At 35.6% G+C, this 26,497-nt stretch overlaps 1 protein-coding gene across 10 annotated transcripts in view; it reads right to left on the bottom strand.

Annotated features, from left to right (window-relative positions):
• TTLL7 (tubulin tyrosine ligase like 7) overlaps positions 1 to 26,497 on the bottom strand; it is a 121,508-nt gene that overhangs the window by 21,182 nt on the left and 73,829 nt on the right. For 6 of the 10 annotated variants that reach the window (XR_008550147.1, XR_008550146.1, XM_054690887.1 and 3 more), the window contains exons 11-19: positions 25,604 to 25,751; positions 25,445 to 25,518; positions 24,216 to 24,351; positions 22,672 to 22,758; positions 17,968 to 18,157; positions 14,835 to 15,037; positions 12,940 to 13,074; positions 10,889 to 10,969; positions 5,429 to 5,497 (exon numbers count right to left, since the gene is read on the bottom strand). Coding sequence is in view for 8 of the 10 variants with exons in the window: in XM_054690887.1 (XP_054546862.1) it covers positions 5,429 to 5,497; positions 10,889 to 10,969; positions 12,940 to 13,074; positions 14,835 to 15,037; positions 17,968 to 18,157; positions 22,672 to 22,758; positions 24,216 to 24,351; positions 25,445 to 25,518; positions 25,604 to 25,751 (1,123 nt within the window). In the remaining 2 variants the exon portion in view is untranslated. The other 4 variants (XM_054690889.1, XM_037498145.2, XM_054690888.1 and 1 more) reach the window with 4 other exon arrangements.

The following is a 26,497-nucleotide window of genomic DNA, read 5'->3' as shown; positions in this document are numbered from 1 at the left end:
TGCAAAAAAAAAAAAAAAAAAAAAAAGGAAGCTATGCAGAAAAGGTACATATCAAAGGTAGAATTACTGAGGGCTTACTAGGCACTACTGTTCAAAGCTCTTTCACAGGTAGTAAAATTTATTTAACCCTCAAAACAAATACACAAAGTACATACAGGTGACCCACAGTCCTTTTCCAAAAATCTTGAGGCTAGATTCCATAATCATAGCCTTTACTATTTTGGCAGGAAAGCATGTGAACATTCAAAGCAACAGACAAAAACAACACGAGTTCCCAGCAGGTCACTGTCACCACATGAATTCAGGTAGGTTACATTTCCCTGACTAGGAAAAATTCCTAATTATGGATTTTTTTGGGTTTTGAAAACATTTTGAACTTCATTTTATGATCAGAAAACTAAGCCATAGAGCAGATAAGTACCTAACCCAAGATTACACAGCTAATAAATATACAGCTGTATAGCTAGACCTACACCTTACGCACCACGAAATACTGTCTCAACATCCAATTTGATCTGACCAGCACTAATAGCAAACCTTAGAAGAGAATCCAATTATCTCTTCTTAGATTCAGATTTGCCTCTAGTCAAGTAAAACTTGGGGAGATGGATGGGGTCACTGTGTACAAACAGCTACACAGGCATCTCTTCCCTCAGGTCCACAGGGCAGAGTCGGGTTTGCTACACAGGCTATAAAGGTGGAGAGACATGACTTCACCTTTAGCAAACGACCGACTGAAGAATTTTAAGACAGAAAGCAGGCAGGCAAGAAATCAGACTGGGAGGAGGTAACAGCACCAGTTCTATCTGTAATGCTATTTTGGATTTCTGGGTGCTTTGGGCTTAGAAGTAAGTGGGTAGAAGATGAATAATTTGTGAAACACAAAAACAAATGGTCAGCAAGGTGCCCTTTGTGTTTATCTGTGAACTCAAGTGGGCTCCCCTGTAGAATATTGGTCGCCATTTCCTGACATTGTGACTTTTAAAAGCACCCTGATCCAACATTAAGGTCCCCAAGGGAAAAAATAAATGGGAGACTCAGTCAATGAAAACATTAATAAAATGAAAAGATTTGTCTTTTCCATATGAAATATAGCACATTTGAAGGCATAAAGCACACAGACAAATTCATATTTTGTAAGAACATACAGATGTTGAATGACAAACTGCTCCATATGGCTGAACAGTTGGCCCTAAATTAAAATAATGGCAAGAGGTGAGGGAGGCTTAGAAATAACATTAAAATCACTACATGCTGCACTAATGATGCATGCAGCCATGGCTATAGGGTAAAGGCATCTTTGCTGATGCAGAATGAACAGCTCTGTACAGCACCTATGTTAGTCCAAATGAAAAAAGATGGAAAACAGTAACATCAAAATGCATGCAGAAGCAACTGCTCTCAGTGTTTTTAAAAAGTTTTTGCTTAGAGAAGAAATACTTGATAAACAAGGATCTCTTAAATCCTATAATAAATGCAAATAGAGTACATTCTTAATATCACTAATTATCCCTCTTTATCCCCAAATCTTAGTTTATGCCTGGATATCACATCAGAATAAACTTTTTAGCAAAGCTTCACAAACCACCAACACTGCCATATTTTCAGACTTCACATATATTCTTTACAAACTATATAAAGCAACTGCATTCTTGGCACAAAGCTAAATTATCTAAGTGTGGAGTTATCACACATGGCATTTAATAAGATTAACTGTTTCCATTTTCACCTAGTGAGAATTCTGTTCAGTATCTAATTCCCACATCCTTGACCTTTAAATTTTATACTGATTAAGAAAAATTTGAAATAAGGCAAATAATTTCCTTTTATTTCCAGGAACACTAAAAGGGAAAACATATGAAAGAATTTGTTTGTATGGCATTCTAATCAGAGTTTTACAACATTCTAATGAGCAACCAGCAAATAACTTGGATGCTGGAACAGAAAAAAAAAAATGAGATATGTAATTCAACCATGGTCTACAATAGAAGTAAGAGACTTAAGCGAGAGTATTGTGCATTTCACACCTAGAACAGTGCTTTGGATGTGGTAGTCCCTCAATCCACATCTATTGAATGCCTATTTGAATGAGCAAGTAAATTAAGGACACACAACTTCAAAATCTCCAATTGTGCCTAGCATAGTTGCTGTAAAAAATTGGCAACCAAAAGATGTTTGTCAAGTTAAATCACATCACACACAGCTTTTGTGGCAGCATGGAGACATGCTATTGAATCAACCTGCTTCCAAGAGCGCTGCTAGCTGACAGCACACTCCTCCCTGCCCCCCAATTCAAGGTTGGCTGCAACAGTCAAGCCAGGCTCATGTTCTCCCTAGACAGCTCCAGGTCAAGAGACACCAGAAAGGGGCTATTTCCACTCAGTGCAACCCCTCTGCAAGGCAATCTTTTTCTAAGCTCCCCATCAGCCTAAGATTTTCTCAGTTTCACTAAAGTCCAAGGTTCTTCTTCCCCAAACTTCCTCCTTTCTATTCACAGATTTCAGACCTGCACTGCAATCTGAAGGCTCTTCCTGCCCCCCTTTAACTTTGGGGTATTTGTTTTTATAAATCTCTTTCACTTCTAATTCTGTCTTATATCTTCTTCCCAGAGAACTGAACTGACAAAGCCATCTAATGATTATTGACTATCATTACAGCTAAAAGAACAGATCTGATTAATCCACATCTAGTCATAAATTGGTCAAATCACTGGCCTTCTAAAAACAGAGAAATTTCTATATTATCTAATTCAACATTCCACAGCTGATCTACAAGCTAGGTTTCTTTTGCTGTCTTGCACACTTTCTAGCTTAATAAGGCAACAGTACAATGGTCAGTATGTAACACTCCAACAGACATTTTCTACCTCATTTCTACATATCCCACATAAGTCTACGTATGAAGAATTCTTAGTAAAATAAAATGCATCAGAGAAACAGCCTAGTATGAGGACTGTTAATAGGAAACAAAGAAAATTAGTATTTTAAACCTTCTCAGGCTAGAACCCCTTCCTGTATGATGTCTCACCTCCTCACAAGAACCTTCCAATCATTACAAATCTCAGAGAACTTCTGAGAAGGTATCACTCCTAGAGGCACGACTGAATCTGGGTTCACTTGGTCGCAAGTTCAGCACCTCTTTCCACTATCTATTTTTGCCACTTTCATTTAGCTGAAACATACAATTTTTTTTTTTACATATCACAATGCACTTTTCAATTTATTACACTAGCTCTCTTTTTGTCAAGAAAATATTATTTCAGTCAGTCCTTCTCTAATCCCCCTTTACCTTTGATTTCATCTGGAATAAACAAGGTAAGAAAGATTAAAAAAAAATGTACCCCCATCTGGGGTGAATTTTAAGTATTTCACTTAACTAATTCTAATGCTATTGATTAAGTGAACTAATGTTTTTTAAAATCCCAATTAAAAAACCTTTGTTTATGTTAGAGCTCATTACCTCCATTGCTGGCTGGCAGGATAATTTGTATTCACGATGTGCATATTCGTCATGCCTTTTTATGTGAATATGGGTTAAAGAATCCATTGTTTGGTAGGGATAAGTTTACAAAACTGGAAAGTTTTACCAAAAAAAAATTTCCTTATTGTTCAAGTAATTACTCATGGACAAATCTCTTAAATTACCTGTGTAGTAAAGGGCTGTATGTCATCACAGAAGAAAATGCTGCTGAGAGCTACCCTTTGCTTTTTACCTAGGAGCACCCACCTCGTGCTGTATAGCTAATAAATCAGAGCCTGGGTAGGAAAGCTTAAAGAATAAAATGGTTGATGAAAGAAAAAGAAATGGTCAACAAGAAGCAAGAAAAATTGCTATAAATTAAGTTGTACATATGCAAATCCTGGGGTTCCCCTGCTTATCATGTTGTAGGCCTACCATTCCTCCATCACCTTTCAGGCCCCCCATTAACCCTTTGCACTCCGCTGTCCCCTCTCAGGGGACATCGGAATTCTAGCATATCACTCGGATGTCCCCTCTCAGGGGACATTGCAATTTATTAGTGATTACGGGGAATTGAGGTTATTTCAATGCAACTTTTTGAGACATGCATGTTTCCCTCAAGTTTGATCTTGAAATGGCACAAGAAATTAAATCAAAATATCGTAAAATGGTTCGGAGTGCAAAGGGTTAAAATAGGTCACTTTTCAAGACCACTGCTCTAAATTTAGGAGCAGCCCTTATTGTTTTCAAAATTCAAGCTATGAATTCTTTTGCCCAAATCAGAATTGTGTATTAAATTACCTTATGAAAGAATGACTGTAACTGCTTAGGTAGTACAAACTATGGGAGTTTTGAAAATATTGTATTAATCTGGACACCTTACTGTTTATGAGTATAATACCTTGATTTATGCCACAACAGAAGAAACAACACAGGGAGGAGAATCAAAGGAAGGGTACCTGGATAAGTTGTAGTAAAAATCATGCCCCCTCACATTAGTGCAACCATTCCCTTAACATAATAGTGTATAATAAACTCAAAGATGTGCTTGCACATCTGAGAACTAGAGGAAAGGCTTATACAAAGACATCTCACTATAAATATTCTTAGAGTAGATAAACTGGCCTGAATACTTGCTAGTAAATTTACAAGCATCTCTTTTTAAGGAAGCATTTTTTATTCGAAATTTTTAAACCAAATTGAGTGTAACAACCTTCAATCATGAAATAAATTGGTTCTTCCAAATCACAAACTTCAGAACTTCTCATACCACAGATAAAACGCAAACAGCATTGTCATAATTTAGTGTTGCTGTTCAAATAAATGTACTTATCACTAGTACAGAAAGGATACAGAGAGAAGCTAGCTTGCTATTAACAGTTCATAAAAGAGTCTATTTTGAATCACTTAACAAATGTTGATAGAAAACTTCCCATAGATGACTACAAAATATGATGCTCTACCTAGCTTTTAGAGAGGTGGAAAAAAATAATATAATATATAAACCTCTCAAGGCAGATCGTAAGTACAATTGAGTACATAGTGTCATTAGGACTCAGAATAAGAGAAGATAGTATCTGGTTCTAAAGAAATTAGGAGAGGCCTCACAGACACTCCAAAGTCTCCCCATCATTCTTCTATTTTTCAAAAAGATTATTTTAACTTGAAAACTACATAGAAATACACAACAAAAGGAAAAATGACACCAAATTTCATCAATTTCCTTTCTCCGGCACAGTAAGTTTACCTTGCACAAATGAATTTTATTACTTGGTAACTAGTTTTAGAGTTTTTTTTTAATGCTAAATATTTTTAAAACAGTATACACACAAAACTTGTATACATATCATTGTATAACTTATATGTTCAATTTACTATCTTGATATCTTTATAGGATGGGATGTGGAAGGAAAAAGTTTGTTGGCAGAAGGAGTTCCTGGAGATTTCCAAAGCAATGAGTGTTGATGACCTTACTGGACATTCTTGCAAACCCTCTGATGGAATTTTTCAGCCGGAAGATAACCAAGAAAGTTCTTATCTACAATACAAAGAAGCAATTAGAAGGCTACCCCTGGTCTGTCTAGTTCCACAATGTCAAATGCAGTAGTCACTAGACATACTTAGATTTAAATTTAAATTAAAAGTTTGGTTCCTCAATCACAGTAACTGCATTTTCAGTGCCGTATAGGACATCACAGATACAGAACATTTCCATCATGGCAGAAAGCATTATGGGGCAACACTTACAGTAAATAAACCTGGCATTTCTATTTCATTTGGCTAGAGGATGAAAGTTAGTCATAAAGACTACATGGGTGATTAAAGGAGAGTAAAATGAGAGAAGTCACCCAAATCTAGAAGGCTCCTTCTGTGCCAGTGTGAGCCACACGTAGCTGGCACTTATCACTCTCAACCCAGAATGCCTGTGTGTGTTGAATGGGCCCATGCTCTCCCAACCACAATGTATTTGGTGACAGCTTATTGTTTGTATCCCTCATTCATGATTAGTAAAGTTTGGCTAATTTTACTAATGTATGTTTTATATGCCATGAGGCATAATCTTATGCTACATCTCAGAGTAAGATCTATGATTCCAGAATAATGCAACTGAATAGTAAGGATGTACTGTAATTAATATAACAATCTATTGATGAAAATTATTGAAATTACATCAAATGTTTTGCTTTCACAAATGCCACTGCAGTGAATACACATGCACACCAATCTTTTACACATTCATACTATTCTGTAAGATAGGATGCTGGAAGTGACAGCATTCTATCTTAGGGTTATAAACACTTAACAGTTATAAACACTTAACAGTTTAAAGAGACACTGCTAATCGCCTTTCCAAATAGTTGCACCAATGTCTGCTAATAATACAATAAAGGCCCTTTCATCCATTATTTCCACCAATTGATATTATTAGTCTTATTAATTTTTGCCAATGTGATGGTTTTTACTTGCTTTATCTTCCTCATTAGAGAAGTCAAGTATCTATTTACAAAGTTAATGGGCTATTTGAAGATCCATAATCATCTTTTCATAGTCTTTGAATACACTTTGCAAGTTTATTTACTAATATTTATAGCACAATTTATCTTTTGCTGATGAATTTATAGGAGGTGCTGGTTTACTGGTGTTACTGGTGTTTTACGTACTGGAAATGTCTCCCTTCCTCTTATATCCTCTGCCCCCATTCTCACTGCTTCTGCCTTTTAACTTGATCTATGCCTGTTTTCCTATTTTTTAAGTAATCTATTCTGTGAGTCTTACCCATTAAGACTTCTTGGGTTTTAGGTCTCTTTTGATTCCACAATCTATAATTACAAACATAGCCATCTATATTTTCTTTTAAGCTTGTAATATTTTCCTGTTCTGCATATAAAACTGTAATCTTTCTAGAATTTACTTTTGTATGTGGTGAGAGATAAGGTCCCAACTTAATTTCTTAAATAGTCTATCATTTCAGTATCATATTTTTGGGGGGGGGGTATCTTTACTCCACCCATCTGAAACATTACATTTATCATGTATAAATATCTTACAAATATTCCATCTGTATCTAGAATATTTTGTTTTCATTAGCAGCTCATTCAGTCTCCTCTATAATCGAGGTTACAAAAAGTACATGAAATTGGGGAGCTTCAGAATTCTCACTCCAATAAAAGGTCCTTAAATCAAGACCACCATCAGTGACTTGGTGAGCATGTATTCACAGCTTACAGTATGTTTTGCAATCTACCTCTGTTACCAGTTTTGCTGTATACCCTCCTCAACAACAGCTCAGTATTTTGCACATGGAAGAACACCAAGTAATTGTTTGTTGAATGACTTAATGTCTAATAGTGAGTTCAGTTTACTCAGATGAAGGTATGTAATTTAAAAGTCATTGCTGGGGCCTCCCCGGTGGCGCACCAGTTGAGCACTGGGTTGCAAAGCTGCCCGCAGCCTCTGCAGTGCTGTTTCGATCCCCGGCCACTGGGCGAGGGTCCTACATGGTGCACAGACCTCTCCTGCCACCCGCTGCTCCACTCAGCAGTGTACATCATCAGTCTCCCTGTTCTGCTCTCCGCTCTGGCTCTGGTGAATCCTCTCACCCTCCCACGCTTCTGACTGTACCCAGTGCTTGTATAAATAAATAAAAATTAAAGAAAAATACAATAAAAGTCATTGTTTTACATTCTTCAAGAAATAGAACAAATATTGATGAAATGCATATGGACCCACCAAAAATCCCAAAGAGCCAAAGCTCTTCTGAAAAAAAAAAAAGAAGGGAATGGCGGTATCACATGCTCAGACTTCTAACTATACTACAAAGCCATAATGATCAAAACTGCATGGTACTGGAACAAGAACAGACACATGGGCCAATGGAACTGAACAGAATATCCAGAAATAAACCCACAGATTTATAGTCAACTAATCTGTGACAAAAGGACAAAGAATATGTAATGGAGCAAAGAAAGTTTGTTCAATAAATGGTGCTGGGAAAACTAGGTTGCTACATGCAAAAGAATGAAGCTTGACTACTACCTCACACCATGCACAAAAACCAACTCAAAATGGATTAAAGAAGTAGACATAAGACCTGAAACCATAAAATATATAGAAGGAAATAGAGGTGAAACACTACATGATATACACCTCAGTATCATCTTTAAAGACATATCACCCAAAGCAGTTATAGTGAAGGCAAAGATAAACAGCTGGGACTACATCAAATTAAAGAGCTTCTGCACAGCAAAAGAGACAGTAATCAAAACAGAGACACCCCACAGATTTGGAAAAAAAATTTGCACTCAACACTAATGTAAAGGACTTATCACAAAAATCTACAAAGAGCTGATAAGACTCAACAAAAACAGATTAAATAATCCAGTCAAAAAAATGGGCAGGGCCTCCCCGGTGGCGCAGCGGTTGAGCGCTGGGTTGCGAAGCTGCCCGCAGCCTCTGTAGCACCGGTTTGATCCCCGGCCGCCAGGCGAGGGTCCACAAGGCGTGCAGACCTCTCCTGCCGCCCGCTGCTCCCCTCAGCAGTGTACTTCATCAGTCTGCCTGCTCTGCTCCCCGCTCTGGCTCTGGTGAATTCTCTCACCCTCCCACACTTCTGATTGTACCCAGTGCTTGTAAAATAAATAAATAAATCTTTAAAAAAAAAATGGGCAGAAGAGCTAAAAAGAAACTTCTCCAAAGAGGAAATGCAAATGGCCAATAGGCACATGAAAAAATATTCAACATCACTTGTAATCAGGGAAATGCAAATCAAGACTATAATGAGATACCATCTTACACCAGTAAGAATGTCACATATTAAAAAAACTAGCAACAATAAATGTTGATGAGGATGTGGAGAAAAAGGAACTCTCCTGCACTGCTGGTGGGAGTGCAAACTGGTCCAATCACTATGGAAAGCTGTGTGGAGATTCCTCAACTTGCTAAAGATGGAGCTTCTATATGATCCAGCAATTCCACTCCTAGGTATTTACCCAAAGGACACAGAAACATCAATTCCAAAGGGCACCTGCACCCCTATGTTTATAGCAGCACTATTTACAATAGCTAAACTCTATGGAAACAACCCAAATGCCCAAAAATAGATAACTGGATCAAGAAGATGTGGTACATATACACACTGGAATATTACTCAGCAATCAAAAAAGATAAACTCATGCAATTTGCAGCAACATGGATGGAGCTGGAAGGGATCATGCTCAGCAAAATAAGCTAGAAAGAAAAAGAAAAATACCAGATGGTCTCACTCATAGCGGGAATTCAGAAAACCTAAATAAGGGACCAGGAAAAAGACTAATTATAATAAAGTAAAAATCAAAATCAACAAGCAACTATAAACCAGACACACTATGGGGGGGGAGGGAAAAGGTGTAGGGTCAAAATAAGGGGGGTGGGAATTGTATGGGGACTATAACCAAGATGAAAATGCATATATTGTGCAAAAAATGAAAAATGATGTAAAAAATACATAAAATAATAAAAAGAAAAATTATGTTAAAAATACATAAAATTAAAAAATAAGAAAAAGAAAAAAAAAGCAGATGAAAGCTATAAAAAATTTTAAAAAATAAAAGTCATTGTTTGATCAGTGTCAAGTTTTAATTTATTAGCAGTAAATACTAGAAAGAGAAAATGATAGCTTACACTACTGAAGGAATACAATTTTACTAACACTATTAAAATAGTATATCTACAAAAAAAATGAATGTGTGATGTTCATGCTCAGGCTTCTGGTCACATCCTCCTCCCACTCTCCAAGACAGATGTCAATACATTTTACTCCTTCCTCAAATGTCCAAAGACCCTCCCCATCAGAAGAAAACCTTATCTTGCCAGCACGCTGCCATAGACTCTGCCTTTCCTCCTCTTATTAGAATAAATGTTCCTTCCCAGTTTGTGACTCTAGGATTTTCTATCACCTCTCTTTCCTGTGTTACTCCTCTCTTCTTTTGGGTTGTTGGATGCATTTTAACTGCCACCCTAGCTAAGGAACCATAGTCTTGCCTCAATTACTTTAAAAGCCTTCTGGCTAGTGTCTACTTCTATTCTGCCACATCCTCTTTCCACCAGTTCTATTCTGCACAAGCAGTTCTCATGATTCTTGTAAGTTATAAATGAGTCCATGTAGGAGGAAGTCAAAAATGAATGAATGAATGAATGAAGTGAATAAAAATAAAATAAACCAATCTATGTAACTCTCATGCTCAAGATTCCAGGGGCTTCCCATGTTAAAATAAAGCCCAGTCTTTCCACATCCTATAAAGTTGTGATCTGAGCACGGCCTATCTCGTCCAAGCTCATCTCTCACCACCATGTCACTTACTATTGACCAGCACAAAATAATTGATCTATAAATAAGGAAATGAAATGGTGCTTTCTATGCCAGAGGCACATCAAGACTGTCTCAGAGTCTTTGTAGCTGCACTCCCCTTTGACACACTGCAGATACATGCACAGTATTATACTTCATTTAGGTTTCTGCACAAATGTTACTTTCTGGGTTTTTCATCTTGATTCACTGTTTTGTAAAGTAGATAAATCTTAAGATAATTTATGTTATATAAAATTTAATAATTTAATACACATAAATGTTATAAAAAATGCTGTATATAATTTAATATATAAATGATATAGCTTATGAAATGCATTTATTAAAATATAATGTCTATGAAAATATGGGGATTTAATTCATGTTTTTTATCTTCAGAACCTAGAATAGCACCTGACACATAGTACGTACATAAAAAAATATCTGTTGTACAAGTAAATATGTGTATTATGCACATATAGTAGGTACAGAATAAAATATCTGTTGAAGACATAAGTAAACAAATGAAATTTGTTGAACAAGTGAACAAACATAGCTTGACCATGAATTTGGAAAAGGGCAAACCTGTTTGGAGACATTACTCACTTTTCGTTGTTTTACAGAGTCCAATTTTATAAGCCAGTATGAAGCTACCTTTGTTTTATGAAACTTCCAGTTATCAATCATCTGTTTTGGGGTAGAAAAATTAAGAAACTGAGAATTTTCCTCAAAAATTTTTCCTCAAAGGTAACAAATAAAAAATAAACAAATGAATTGAAATCAATTTAATTCATTTGTGAAATGAAAGCATTAAAATATTTCTTGCATAAATGTTGTATACTTTCATAAAAAAGACACACACAAAGATTTCCTAACTTAAGGTAAAGAACCAATCAAGATTCAAAGCATTTGCTCCTTGTTTTACCAAGCAAACAATCACCAATAAAGAAAATTCAAATGTCTTCAGGTATATTATTAAGTTTGAGAAGAAGTCCAAGCCATTTTTCCATTTTAATTGTGAGTTGCAATTACCAGATAACAGAATATTGAATAAAAAATGTATGTTCTAGGGCCTCCCTGGTGGCGCAGGGCTTAAAGTCTCAGAGCTATCAAGCTATCCAGCCACTGGGGCATTGGTTCAATCCCCGGCAAGGAAACTAACTAACCCCCATGGCGCAGGGGACCTCTCCTGTCTCACCTGCTGCTCCCTCAGCAGTATATTTCAGATCTGCCTGTTCTGCTCCCCACTCTGTCTCTGGTGAATCCTCTCACCCCCTGAACCTCTGGCCTACATCCCAGTTTTTATATGCAAAAATAAATAAAACAAATCTTTAAAAATGTATACGTATATATGCTGTGGTCGTATATACTAAAGCAAACAAATATTTACTGTATGGAGTGAATATAAAGTTAAACAATTTAATGTCAAAGATGATTATGTTTTTGCTAATTTCATTAGTTCGTGTATGTTCTTCAGAAAACAATCACATTAGCCACAAATATTGGTTCTATTTTCTGATTAACTTTTTTCTACCTAATTTTACAAGGTGGTATAAAATGTCTAGTACGAAGTTATTAGCTTTACTTAGAACTTGATTGATTAAGTGAACATGTAAATAAAAAATATGCAGCATGCTTTAAACATGTATATTTTTCTTCCTTTTCTCCTGAAGCAACAAATTTACAAACAATATAGTTTTCACTTTAAAATATATATATATATTTATATAACAACACTATGCACAATATTTGATTATACCTGTGTCAATTACAAAATATAAACTGAAACTATTGATTTTTTTAATGAAAAAAAATTTTATTATTGTCTGATTTTTTTTTCCTACACAGCTGCTTTTGACTGGTCTAAAGAATGTTGAAAACTGAAAAAGGCCATTCATGGCTGTGGGTTTTATTCTACAATTGGCCACCAGATGGTGCCTTCTCCTCTGGAAATTAAAAAAAAAAAAAAAAAGTGGGAGACCAAAAAACAAAGTTTATTATGAAGGATCATCTAAAAATGACAATTTGAAAAGGGTAGCTGAATGAAGAAATAGAATTTTGAATGAAGAAATGTTCTTTTGCCAAAAATATGTTCATAATTAGACCTTCTTTCTAAATTAGAAGTAATTGACTTTAACACGAATTTTAGAACTCTACATTTTAGAAAGTTCCACTGGATGGTGCAAATGAGTGTTTAACAAGAAAAACAAACACAACAAAAATCATTTCAAAATCTGACCCAAATCAATCAAGGTGTCACATTCAAATATTCTTAATATTTTATACCCAGAGCTCTACTTTTTTCATTACATTTCATTCCATGCACCTTCTTTCTTAATCTGTATAGATGCATTTTTATTTCTATATTCACTAGGAATAATAATTATGTAACACAGATTATTCTCACTGATGAAACAGTGGTAGCCATAAAATAGGACCATACACTAGAAATTTGTATTGCTGATTAGGAACGTGATCTCATTGCTCAAGAATCATATTAATTTAAATAACCCCTATACTGCCTAAAACGGGTTGAAAAGAGTATCAGTTAAGTTTACCATGTTATCGAGAAAAATGGCATCAGTCAATAAATTTTAATATTTCCTAAAGAATAAAGAGCATGAGCTCCTGGAATTTTATATAAATCAAATACTCACTTCTTCCATCAGGAGTTCTGATTCTAGCTCGGATTTTCCTGGAAACCGGATCCTCATGTCCTTGAGAACAAATAAGGTCTGACTTGTCATAGCGGCTTCTTGTTCTTTTGTTCTCAGTTGCTGCAAAGACTCACTCTTAAATTTGAAAGAATACAGATATTTGGAGGGGGTCTTATTTCATTGTGCCACTATAATCTGAAAGATATTTCTAGGTGAAAATGAGGCAGATTTAATTGGGGAAAAAAAAGAACAATGAAAAAGGAAGAAAATAATTTTTTACACTTATCTTCAGGATTAAATTCTTGGGATTAAATGGCTGATTTCCTAACAGTGTCTTTCACACCTACACAAAGTTGTATTTTATTTAGCTCAAAGTGCTAAAATAAAAATATGATTATTTAAAACTGACTTCCTGGTCAGTTTCTTTTGCTACATATATTTTAGGCAATTGTTTGTTTAAAAATTTTATATTAATTATGATTGATAAGTCTTTAGACTTTGTTTTATAATGGAATTGAACAGGAAAAAGATATTAACATTTTTGAGGTTTCTATTTTTTTTTTTAACTGAAGTATATCATTCATTGTTACCAAGAAAAATTCATTCACTAATATTTTCTAGGCTCTACCCTTTGGAAACATTCATATTAAATCAATTAGTTAAATAAATCCCTTTGAGCTTTGTATTTGAACAACTACAAGTAGACTAATAGCAAAATTCACAGACTTCCTTAAGATCCACTCTCTGGGATTCATGCTAAGGAGGGAATATCACGTATTAATTTGCCTTAGTGGGCCTCCCTGGTGGCACAAGGGGTGAAGACACAACCTATAAAGCTGTTCACAGCCTTGCAGCATAAGTTCGATCCCCGGCCCCCACACTGGCCAGGGAGCAACCCACATGGTGCAGCAGACCTCTCCTGACTCGACCGCTGCTCCCCTCAGCAGTGTATTTTGGTCAATCTGCCTGTTCAGTACCCACTCTGTCTCTGGTGAATCCTCTCAGCCCCCACACCTCTGGCCTATACCCCAGCTCTTCTATGCATAAATAAATAAATCTTAAAATAAATTAAAGCAAATAATAATTTGCCTTAGTGGTGGGTGTGGTGTAACATACATCTGAAAAGGTGTGAACCTAAACTTCCTAGTCATAAATAGTGTTGTAAACCAAATGTTACCTCAGTTAAAAGAAAAAACAGAAACATCATAAACAATCATATTTAAGTGTTCTAAAAAGAATTTGTTAAAAATCAATTTCTAGGGTCTCCCCAGTGGCGCAGCGGTTGAGCGCTGCGTTGCGAAGCTGCCCACAGCCTCTGCAGTGCCGGTTCGATCCCTGGCAACCGGAGAGTCCCACATGGCGCAGAGACCCCTCCTGCCGCCCGCTGCTCCCCTCAGCAGTGTACTTCGTCAGTCTGCCTGCTCTGCTCCCTGCTCCGGCTCTGGTGAATTTTCTCACTCTCCCATGCTTCTGACTGTACCCAGTGCTTGCATAAATAAATAAATAAATCTTTAAAAAAAATCAATTTCTAACTTATTCATCAATAGTCACATGAAGGAAAAGTTCATGTAACAAATTTCTCCAAATTTACAGATGTACCACATAATATACTGCAAAACAATATATTTACTCAGGTGACTTTAAGTAAACTTTGCCCACTCCATCAGAAATAGAAAATAAAATGCTCTTTGCAGTATCCATTCTTTATCTGTAATATAGTGGTGTCTGCCTTTTTAGAGGCTATACTAAGTTATAACTCCACTCAGAAGACCACAAGTTGAATTATAGAAAGGATTTGAGGGTCAATCTCTCTTCCACCCAGCTGACCCCTATGCCACCTAAATCCTTACTAGAGTGTACCCTGAAATAGCCAAATAGTGTAACAGATGACTTACTTGTTGAGAGTCAGAACTGGTATCATTCGTGGGAGGCAGATACTTCTGATAGGAGGAAGCACGGTTTAATGAATGTGATCGAGACCCTGAAGTTGCCCGGGGTGCTGTTATCATTTGTTGAGCAGAAAAGGGGCGACTGTCCCCACTGAGAGTTGATTGAGCAGTGATGGACCGAGGACAGCTGACTGAACGCTTTATGGCGCCTAATGATGATGGAGAAGAGATATAGTATTAGAAGAAGTTTCCACTCTATTTGGGTCTATATAAACTAACAGTTGTATTTAACAATAAATGTCAAAGCATAGGCATTATCATAAGAATATGAGTTTGGAGTAATTCTTCAGTTTAAATAGTTGAACTTGGTACTGAAGCCCTGTCATATCTTGTAATGACTATCATGTGATTAATACTTAATGCAATATTCTCAAAACATGACACAAAGGAACCTTAAGAAAAGAAAACTAACATTTATGAAGCACCTTCCATAAGACAGGCATCATGCTAGGTGCTCATTTTATCTTAATCTTCACAGAAACCCTCTAATCCTCTAATGTAGGATCTCCATCCATCACCTGGAAGTTCAGAGAAAGAACTCTCTCAAGGTCACATGAAAAGAAAGTGACCAAGTTCAAGTATAAATCCTGAACTCCCTACTTGATGATGTCATCCACTATTCCTGGATTAGACCAGTCATTTACTAGAATCTTGTGTATAGGTAAGAGATAGAATATTTTACATCGATTCATACAGAGGGATGGAAAGGCATCTAGAGAATAGTCAGGAAAAATGGATAAGTTACAGAATTTAGGGTCCATAAGAAAAAATAAATAAAAGAACATAAAGATTATAGTAATGGATTTTAGATATATAATTAAATATATAAGAGTAATAGTAAGTTAAAAAAAGAAAAGGCAGGATCTAAAGGGATGCTATAAGACCAAACAACTAAGGAAAACCATAGAATTTCTTCCCCAAAGGATACTGAAAAAATTTTTTAAAAAGAGAACCAACTATTCCAGGTAAATGTTGATACTTAACACAGGGAAATAAATACCATACAGTGTTAACAAAATGTATACAGTTTTAGTCATATTCTATCTACCCTCTGTTCTATATTCTCTCTGTTTGGGGAATATATCAATCTCCATTAATTAAATAATTTAATAAAACTCACATGAAGGCAGGTTGAATACCCAAATATTTCTCTTCATTAGCTGTTGAAAAAAATTTAAACCTTTATAAAGGTAATGGACATAAACCTTATATTTAGGGATGTATTTCTAAAGTATATTTTGAATAGATGATAAGAGCCCTCATTTAGGTTCTGGAGAATACAAAAAAAAAGGATACTCACTGAAGCTATAAAAGATGTTTTTATTAAAAAAACACTTCCATTTGTTCCAAATATCAACTTCCTTTTGAACCTAAAAAAAAATCACACTTTTTTTTTTTTTTTAAAGAACAGTGTTTCTAGAGCGGGGAACATACCCCTGGCCACACTTCTACTGAGGAAAATACCCAAAAGCATGGGAAAAAATCTATATCTCATCCCTGTTCTATGAGGGTTTAAGGTGAAGGTTTAGACATACATAACCTGATCACACAAGCCCAAGAAAAATTTCTTTTAACTCTGCAGATTTCCATTTTTTTCCAACATACACTGGAAATTCAGAGAAAATAACTCAATAGGCTAGACATGCCCATGATATTTGTGTAGATTAGTAAAAAATGGTTATAATCTGCCAAGCAAAGTATTTAAAAAATATATTTTATATAATTTTGTATATGGCTATCTTATATCAAACCAAAATATATTCATTAAAGCTATAACAGGCTTGACTCTCCTAAGTAAACTCTCTACAACAGAAAATGTTACATATAATTTTGATTTTATCCCCAGTCATCAGCAATATTTTATCAACAAAACTCAAGGGGAATTGTGGTTATGATATTCCTTACTGCAAGATTAAAGAGAGAATATAAAACAAAGTGAAACCCTTGTTCTAATTCCCAATGACTACAAAAACTGTGTAACTAATAAAAAAAAAAAAAAAGACATGTCATTGAGTTAGCCTACTTATAAAATCAGGATTCACACTTAAAAACATACTTTAAATCTGTATCACATTTTTATTATACTATCTGATCTCAATTTACTAATCTAGTGGTCTAAGAGCAGAGAACAATCTTAGAGCCATAGGAATCTTAGCATTTTTTTTTCTCAGCCCTACTCTTAATGCTCTGACAATACCTGCTGCTACTAGAGGCAAACACTAAGCAACAGGACAGGGGTCAAAAACTGATAAAACCTAGGCGGGACCAGGTCAGCTTTCAAAAGAGACAGTCACAGTTAGACAGAGACCCACTGAAAGTACCTAAGGCATCTTTAAGAAACACAGGAATCTAAGAAGGAATGAATGGAAAACAGAAAAACTGTGATAAGGAAAAAAAGAAAGCAGGAAAGGAAGGATACAGAAAAGTCAGCTGGTAACTCTCCAGTTTTGTGCTGACTTCAGTGCTTATTCATGATGAAAATGGGGCGGGGGGATGGGGGGAGGGGACAGGTGGTGAAGTATTTCACAACTGCATGGCTCACAAATGGCGAACCTACTTCCCAATTGTGTGGCTCACACAATTGTGTGAAAGTCTATCTACTCAGATAATAAACATTAAGAAGCAAGGTATCCTTTGCCTGTCTAATTCACTGTGGACATTTTTATAATAAAACATTTTAGTTCATTGTCCAAATGTTTTTTGTTTTTGTTTTTTAAATGAGTGAAAAGGGAGGTAGGGAAAGCAGGAATAGAAGAGTATATTGTTTTAAATTAGAATGCAATGGACAGGTCAGTCACGTGACACATTCCATAAAATTCATGCAAAAATCTAGCACTTAGCAACAGCTGTGAATACAGAAGAATGGATCTCAGATATCCTTAATTCCTCACTTTTGTTTCCTATATGCAGGTCCTGAAAGGGACTGTGGGATGTGCCCTGGTAGAGTTAGGGAAGGAGGGGTTGAATTCAGGTCTGCTCACACACAAGGGTTCATTTAGCCCAAGGTCTTTTATTGAGATCAGTAATTTCAGTTTCATAATCCTTCACGTAACAACCGAATTAGAAGAAAATAACTTACTGGATTGTTGAATTAATTTGTAGGGGTTAGGCTGTTTATGATTATATGTAACTTGTTTTTCTCTCTTCTTATGTTGGCAGTCTTCTTTTTCATCTGATTCTGAAGAACTGCTGTGACTGTCGTAACTGCTCTCACTGCTGTAGTACTTCCTCCTCATTACCTCAGTACTCTCAGGCATAGAAGACAGAGGCTAAAGTAGAAAGAAATGTTATTTTGTTAGAATTTTTTAAAGACTATTAACATATCAGTTAGAATATTCAATTTCCTATATATGCTTGCTGATTTTCACTGAAAGCTAAAACTCTCCCAAAGTACTATTGCTACAGTTCTGCTATTAGTCTGCAATGACATTCACTAATTTTTCTGTTCCTGCAAAATAGTCTTCCTTAAATGCTATAGCTCAGTCATGATGCAGAAAATGTTGCTTCTTCATGATTGGCATAAAGGAACAAATATCTACAAAGAATAACAAAAGGAAAAACTTTTACAATAAAAATATAAAAATCAGAAATACAATCAGTTTTTCTTCATTCTACAGTTTACTCATCACTCATCAAGTCTCAAAGATGTCCTTTCATTTTCTCATTCATATTAACAGTCACTCAAAGATGCCTGTAAGCGCACTGTATGTCCTTATGAAAGTGAGAAAAGATAAGGAGAGAAGAAAAGGGATAAAAAGAATAAGTAACCAGATAAACCACTATAAGATAAACCACTATCAATAAAGGAAGTACACATCTTAAAACAATATTTACAATATAATAATACACATTAAGAAGCAAGGTATTGGGCCTCCCCAGTGGCGCAGCGGTTGAGCGCTGGGTTGCGAAGCTGCCCGCAGCCTCTGCAGCGCCGGTTCGATCCCCGGCTGCTCCCCGGCCACCGGAGGAGGGTCCCGCATGGTGCGCAGACCTCTCCTGCCGCCCTCTGCTCCCCTCAGCAGTGTACTTCGGTCCTTCTGCCTGCTCTGCTCCCGGCTCTGGCTCTGGTAAATTCTCTCACCCTCCCGTGCTTCTGACTGTACCCAGTGCTTGTAAATAAATAAACAAACAAACAAATAAATAAATAAAAATCTTTAAAAAAAAAAAAAGAAGCAAGGTATTCTTTGCCTAATTCACTGTGTACATTTTTACAATAAAACATTTTAGTTAATTGTCCATTTTCAAATTTCCTGTAAACAACTCATGCCTTTTCTCAGAGAATTCCTAATTCTGACATATACCTTCTGGCCATACTGGAACAACACTACTTTTCATTGCCTATAAAACATTTTCTTTTTAGTGCTATAGTATAAAAATCAGTATGGCATGAGGTTTTTAGAGGACAGGTACACCAAGTAGAGGGTAAATCAGTAAGGATTCAAAATGCCAAGCTATTGTGTTCCAATATCTCTATTAGAATCACTTATCTCCAAACATTCCAATCAATCTGCTTCTAATGATGCCACTAAATGAACAAAGACGGGAAAGTGGGAGGGCTTCACTTGTTCTTGCACAGCCAAGAACAAGACAGTTTTGTAACTTAGTCATTCTAAGATACTATTTATTACACACACCATATGCCTCTCATTCCTGCTGGGAAAAGTCCCTGCAGTTGTATACTAGTTTCTTTTTCTCTGTTAAATCAAACAAAACGTTTTGATGTTAGCATACACCATAATAAAATCCTTGGTTACCATAAGATTTCACTGAAATAAGGTGTATCCTCTTGTGTAACAGTGTAGGATGAAAGATAAAGAGAAATAGCATTTTATGAAGTGCCTGGAATACATATTAAGCCAAAACATGATCTTAAATGTACTGCCTTTGCAAAGGATTAAAAAATAACCAAAGCAGGGAAGTAGTACACTGAGGTGCCACACTGAGTTTAAAAGTATGTTCTTCTTTTGAGATCTAATAGTTACTGAGCACTAACAATGTTCAAAGTGATATGCATAAAAACATTTACCAGTAACACAATCATCAAACATTTTGACAGTTATGAATTATACAGAGAGGCTGTCTCTTCTGAAGTCTAGCATACCCAGAAGGTGGTAACACAATCAGGCTGACTAGTAGTACCCTACTTCATGTAGATAAATCATTTTAAACTTTAAGAAACTTGACTACATGATAATATATTTAATCCTATAAAAATCACAACAAGAAATGGATAACTGAACCTATATGTCATATATGCATTTGGAACTGTTTGACCAAGACAATGTTCAAATAATAAAAAATCATAGCTGGGGCCTCGCTGGTGGCGCAAGGGGTTAAGACGCAACCTATGAAGCTATCTGCAGCCACTGCAGCACAAGTTCAATCCCCTGGCTGGCCAGGGAGCTACCCACATGGTGCAGCAGACCTCTCCTGACTCGCCTGCTACTCCCTGCAGCAGTGTATTCCAGTCAATCTGCCCCCCATTGTGTCTCTGGTGAATCCTCTCACCCCCCACACCTCTGGCCTGTACCGCAGTTCTTGTATGCATAAATAAATCTTTAAAAAAAAAAATCACAGCTGTATAAACACTAAACAGTACATTAACTATAAAATGGAATTGCAAAACTGCCACTGAATTATGATACAAATCTTACTACGTTTTATGTCCAATTTTAATGTAAATTGGGTCATTTTAAAAATATGTAAGTGGTATAAGAAATTATAAAATACCCATGTAAATAATAACAAACTGAAGAAGAAAGAACAATGCTAATATTTTTTATTTGTGAAGCCAGTTAATATTATTAGATTCTCAAATATGTAAAAAGTTTTTATTTCTTCTCATACAAGTTTCATTTAACCTTAATTATCTTCAATCATTCTTCTGCCAATAAAGATAGTAGAAATCAATGTTTGCCATGTGCTATCAGGAAAGGTTACTTTGAAGTTTGGCTTACTCAAAAGCCAACTGTGTAGAATGAAGAATAAAATGCTTTTACTTTAGACTGATTATGCAGCTTTTAAGCACTGTGAAATATTGCTGGCATTTTTAATAACTATAGTAACTAATCAATAAGGGAAGTGAAAAGATTTTTAACATGAATTCTGTTCTTCAGGAAATTAGATTTTTATTTGAATAATCCTAATTTGATGAAGTAAAGGAAGATATAAGCAAGCAAAGGGCTATCTTAGGGTCTCTGCATTTGCCCTTAGGTTGACTCACATCTGCTTTTACTGAATTGAAACAATTAATATACCAAGCATAGATCTTCCCAATGTTTCCACTCATGGAATTGTTTACTTTTACAGATACTCTTATTTGTTCCAAAGGAATTGTCAACAGCTTCCACAGTTCTTCAACAAAAAACACATAATTCAGAAAAATGGCTGACATCCCAGCTCTCTAGTCTCCACTAGATATGTATCTTTCACCAGTTCTTCTTGCACCATTTTACTCTCCAAGAACTTTCCACTTGAGTCATACCAAATTCTTCATTGTTTTTCCAACAATTACACAGTGTCACACCTCCATGGCTTTGCCTTTAATGATCCTCCTACCCCACATAACCTTCCAGCCCACTGAAATGTTCAGACACTACTCATTCGAGACCCAGTGCATATGGCGCTTCTTTTATATAAGACGTCATACAGTCTAGCAATTATTTTCTTCTCTATGCTACTGCAGTACTTTCTACACCCTTTATTACAGAACTACCTATAATAATCCTTGATTTTGTGTTCACCCATTTGTCTTCCACTAGCCAGTGACATCCTTTGGACACATTCAAAAATCTAACTAATGGCTTATGAGAACCTACTAAGTGCCAGGTGCCGTATATGTTAGGTGCTAGAAATAAAAAGAAGAAAAATATGTTTCTAAGTCTGAAGGAATTTATGAGCCCAATTAAGGAAAACACGCCATCAATTATTTGTCACAACAGCTCTTTAGAACTGTTCTTTGTGGTATAGCAGGAGAAGAGGAAGGAAGATCTGAGTCTCACTGGCAGAGTGAGGGAAGATTTCACAAAGGCAGTAATGGTTCAACTGGATTAGAAGGGAATTCCGATCAATCAAACAACAAATGAATGATTGTTTTTAACTCAGGCATTCCTAAGACATAGGAAAAGCCCAAAAACATGACAATATGACGTGTGTAAGGACATAACAAAAAGCTTATTATTGCTGAACTATAAAGTAGAAAGAACAGAATGAAAAGTTTCCACAACACTACAAAGTCAATTCCTTCCTACCCTACTAGCAAAGACTCTAATATATATCAAAACACTAGATGTCACAGAGCAGATGAAGGTAAAGCAAACACCTGTCCATTTTTGCCTGCATGACAGTATTCTATTTAGTCCTAGAAACAACCTATTTTATGTAAGAGAATTTCAATATCATTGGAATACCAAAAACAGGGCCTCTGGAGTCCTGACTCACTTCCTAGAGTGCTACATATATCTCCAATAAATATGTATCTAGAGATATGCAGAAAACTTAACACTGAGTATAAAATAAGTTTAGTAGGTTCTAGGTTCTTCTTGGCCCCTGATCCTCAGGGTTTTCACTTGAATTAGGGGAAGTATCAATAATGAGGGAAATGAACAAAGCCCGAGTGTAAGTAACATTATCTTCCCAACTCCATCTACACTGGATAGATATAGTTCTTGATATATAGTCCTTGAAAGTTGTATCAGTCATTCTTAGGCAAAATATAAAGGGAAAACAGCTGTGCTTATTAGTAGCATCTACTTTGCTACTAAGGAAATTTGAGGTACTGCACCTTAGGTCCTCGAGACTTGGAAGTTTTTCCCATCAACTTCTCATCGTCAATTTCACATTGTTCCAGAAGATCCAAAATATCCTCCTCCTTATAAAAATATTTAATAAAAATTGTGATCACTAACAGACTCTTGAATTTTTCCAAGTTCAATCGCCATAAAGCAGGGTACAAGTATTCCTGAAATTACTTAATGATAGCTCAGATCAAATAAATAAAAAGTCACAACAAAATCTCTTGAAGAAACTTTTCCTAAAATCAGCAAAAGAAATAATATATTACTGAAATCTATTATGTATTAATTATTATAAGCAAATGTATCTCTGTGTTGTAGTATGCTACTAAAAGCTTAGAGTACAATACTTCAATAAATTAGCCTATTGGACAATTTAAAATTTCCAAAAGTTAACTCTAATTTTCCAAACCACAATTTTGTTCATTTCTATGTTGATTACTGCAATATAACATTATAACTTCAGACAGAAAACTTTTGTTTCTTTCATTATACCAGTTTCATATAGAAACAATGTAACAAGAAATATACAGACTGTGGAATTTGAGTGAAAAGACCATAGCAAAGTTGATCTATAATAGATCTTATTACTATTTTTTCAATCACTCATAGCATGGAATCCAAGATACTGGGAGTTATCATTGTAGGTAGCAACCCAGAAATATAAGTACCAACAGTTTTAACAGGTCAGATAAACTTGTCTGTCCTGCAGGATATTAACAAGCATGATTCAAGCAGAAGCTTGATTATACTTGCATAATGGCCTTGTCCTCCTGAAATCCTCCCTTTGGAAATCCAAGTTACCAAATTAAGAGGTGTGAATACCCTGCTAAGACCATGCAGAGAGAAAGACATACCTATCCAGCTCTCCAAATGTTCCGACTATCACAACAAAGATAACAGAAATGTAACAAAGTTATCTTGTATTTCCAGCTCCAGTTAAGCTTTCAGATATACACAACGGTATGATTTATTTCAAGCAAGGCCAGCAGAACAACAGCACAATTCAGCCCAGTTAAGATGGCAGGTTAGTGGGTAATAGAATTAAGTGGTCCATCATGCTATAATAATATATTATTAGATGATTTTTATAGATTATTATTAATAGATAACTGATAGCCCTTTTAGTAAGGTAAACAGATTATCGCATGTGTGTATGTGTGCACACATGTACTTTAATTATCTCTAATATGCCAGGTCTATGCAGAAGAAAATGCTGTATGTTTGTTACATTGCTAATAATGAGGATATCACTAGATTAATTCAATGACTTTTTGTTCAGTTACATATATATACATCTCTATAATATGTTTATTACAAGATAATGACATTCCCTACTGCATATTTTGCCCTGTTAAACAACAACTTATTTATGAATCACTTAGTTGACTATGAAATGCTATCAACTGTTAAAATGGAAGGAAAGTGCATTTTAAAAGTAAAATGTTTTTTTATGTGGGATATTGGGTAGGTTGTTTTTAAAAACATACTGTTAGCATCACTCCTTTCTCCTTAAAAATACTGATTTATTTACCTTCATCTTCTTCAAAGGATTATTTAGCTCTCGCTGGAATGAGGCTGCTCTTCCTGAAAGGAAGGTCTGAAAAGCAACAGCCAACAAATTTTCATACTTTTCAAGTAGTGTTTTATCATCAGGAGGATAAATACGTCTACAATAAAATCAGAAAAACAGCTTGTGTAAAAGAAGCTATCATAGCACAAGAGTTAAGGTCAATTACATAAATAATCTTTACTTTCTCTGTGTCAGACATTTTACTAAGTGCTAGAAATCTAGAAATAAAGCTAAAGTATAGCCATGATAAATTCATGAATTTTTATCTGTTACACATACAAAAGTAAAGTTTATCTATAGAATTTCATTAAACAATGCAGTTGCAGAAAGTATATGCTATAAGGGTTTGGTTGGAGGGAGGTGGCTGGAAAATTACAATTGGGCATATTAGAGAAATATTGAGCTTTATGGGAGAGAGCTCAGGTGATGGGAGATAACTGGGAATTTTTGGACTTACTGTGATTATTGAGGTATACAAGAATAAAGTAAGTAATCCCGATGATCTCTTTTAGGGGCTAGAATTTGCCTGTCTAGAAAAGAATTGGGTAGAAGTAGAATGAGAGGAGTAGTCCTCATCTCTACTTTGGTATTGTTAAGGCCAGGAGAAAATATCTTACCAGGAGGGCAGGAAGCTCTCTGGCCTCAAATCTTCCTAATTCTGTTGAGTTAAGGTCAAAATTTGGGAGGAGAAGTAGTCTTTTCAAGAACACAAAGAGCTTTGGGGATCCCCCTTTCATCCTATCAAAAGTGATACTGTGGAAGAGTTCTGGTTTGGCACAGTCTACACCCCTCCCTATCATCTCATATTTAGCTCCTTCACACATTTTCATTAATTGTCTGACTCCTGATACATTTGAGTTTAAAACAAAGCACAGCAACCACTTTGAACTGCAAAATGAATATTAAGAAATCTGAAACATGACTTTCTCAAAATACCAAATTGTAATCAAATAAAGTCACAGGATAATGTCTAGTTTAAAAGACTTCCATCACCCCAGCAGCTGGCTAGCAAGAACGTTAAGTCTGAACCATCAACTTCCTGTCTATGTTTTCTATCTGGAAAGAGTAAACAAAAAGCAGTTTCTCATAATAAATTAAACAGTAGCCAAAATAAGCCCACAAAATTCAAAAACATGTAGAATTGTGTTGACACTTCATTTCTTCAATCTATTAAAAATATGGAAAATTACCTATAATTCCCCATATGCCGATTTTCATGTTCTTCTTTTGAGACCTGCTTTCGTACTTGAGCCAGTCTTTCTTTCTAAAAATGAAAAAACTTCACAAGTAAAACCTGACAAATAAATTATGCAATTCAAATTGTGGATATGTTTTTTAAATTTTCATACCAGCTCTTCTTTCCGCCTCTCCAACTGGTGTCTCTGCTGTTCCCAATCTGAGGAACCTGGTAAGAGCCTTTTTATTGAATGTTGACCATAAAGCCTCCTTTGGGCCTCAGCTTTTTGTTTAGCCAAGTTTTTCCTTTTATCACTAGTCCTAAAACATAAAACATAGGCTACATTCTAGAATTCAAATACCTCAGATCCTATACCTGTGGAGAGAAGTAGCAGAAGAGGAGACACAGTGGGGATAGGAATAAATGTTTATTAAATTTATATATTCATACATATAATATTCATTTAATCATTCATCAAATATAGGTCTCCACATAGTATGTAGATGTTCTGAAGGTAAAAAGATATAACAGAAACTATAAATTTTCAGAGTAAGACATGCCTAGTTTCATTTTCCAACATAATTTACTAATTCTACAATTTTAGGTCAATTAATTGCTAAATGTTAATAGCATCTCCTCCTCCTAGAGTTCTTACAAAGATTAACTTATGGTAACACTAATAGACTCTTAACAAATATTAGCTCCTTTTTGCCTTCCTAAACCAGTTCCATTGATGTTTAAGCATTCCACTTATACTAGCCACTCTTTAAGATTATCAGTGTTACTGAAATCCCAGCCTAACAATCATCATTTGAAAGCATTTTCAGTCTTTCTTACTTTAGCAAAATCATGAAAATTTAGTGACAACTGTCTGATTTTATAGGAGAGACCTATTGTGAGAGTGCCTTCCTATAAGCCTCTTATCTCTCTTCATGTAGCTGGTGCATTAAGAGAAGCCTGAGGTCTTTCCTTCACACTCCCTCGAGCTTCACAGTTATATATACCTCCCTTAAGGATCTAGCAAGAGCAGGGCAAACGCATGGGTGGTGGGGAAAGGAAAAGCAAA

Source organism: Talpa occidentalis, unplaced genomic scaffold (genome assembly GCF_014898055.3).
Source record: "Talpa occidentalis isolate TD23 unplaced genomic scaffold, MPIMG_talOcc4v2.1 talOcc4.9, whole genome shotgun sequence".
In the NCBI taxonomy this organism is placed as follows: Eukaryota; Metazoa; Chordata; class Mammalia; order Eulipotyphla; family Talpidae; genus Talpa; species Talpa occidentalis.
Note: the sequence above shows the minus strand (reverse complement) of the source record. Positions and strands in the feature narration are given on the sequence as shown.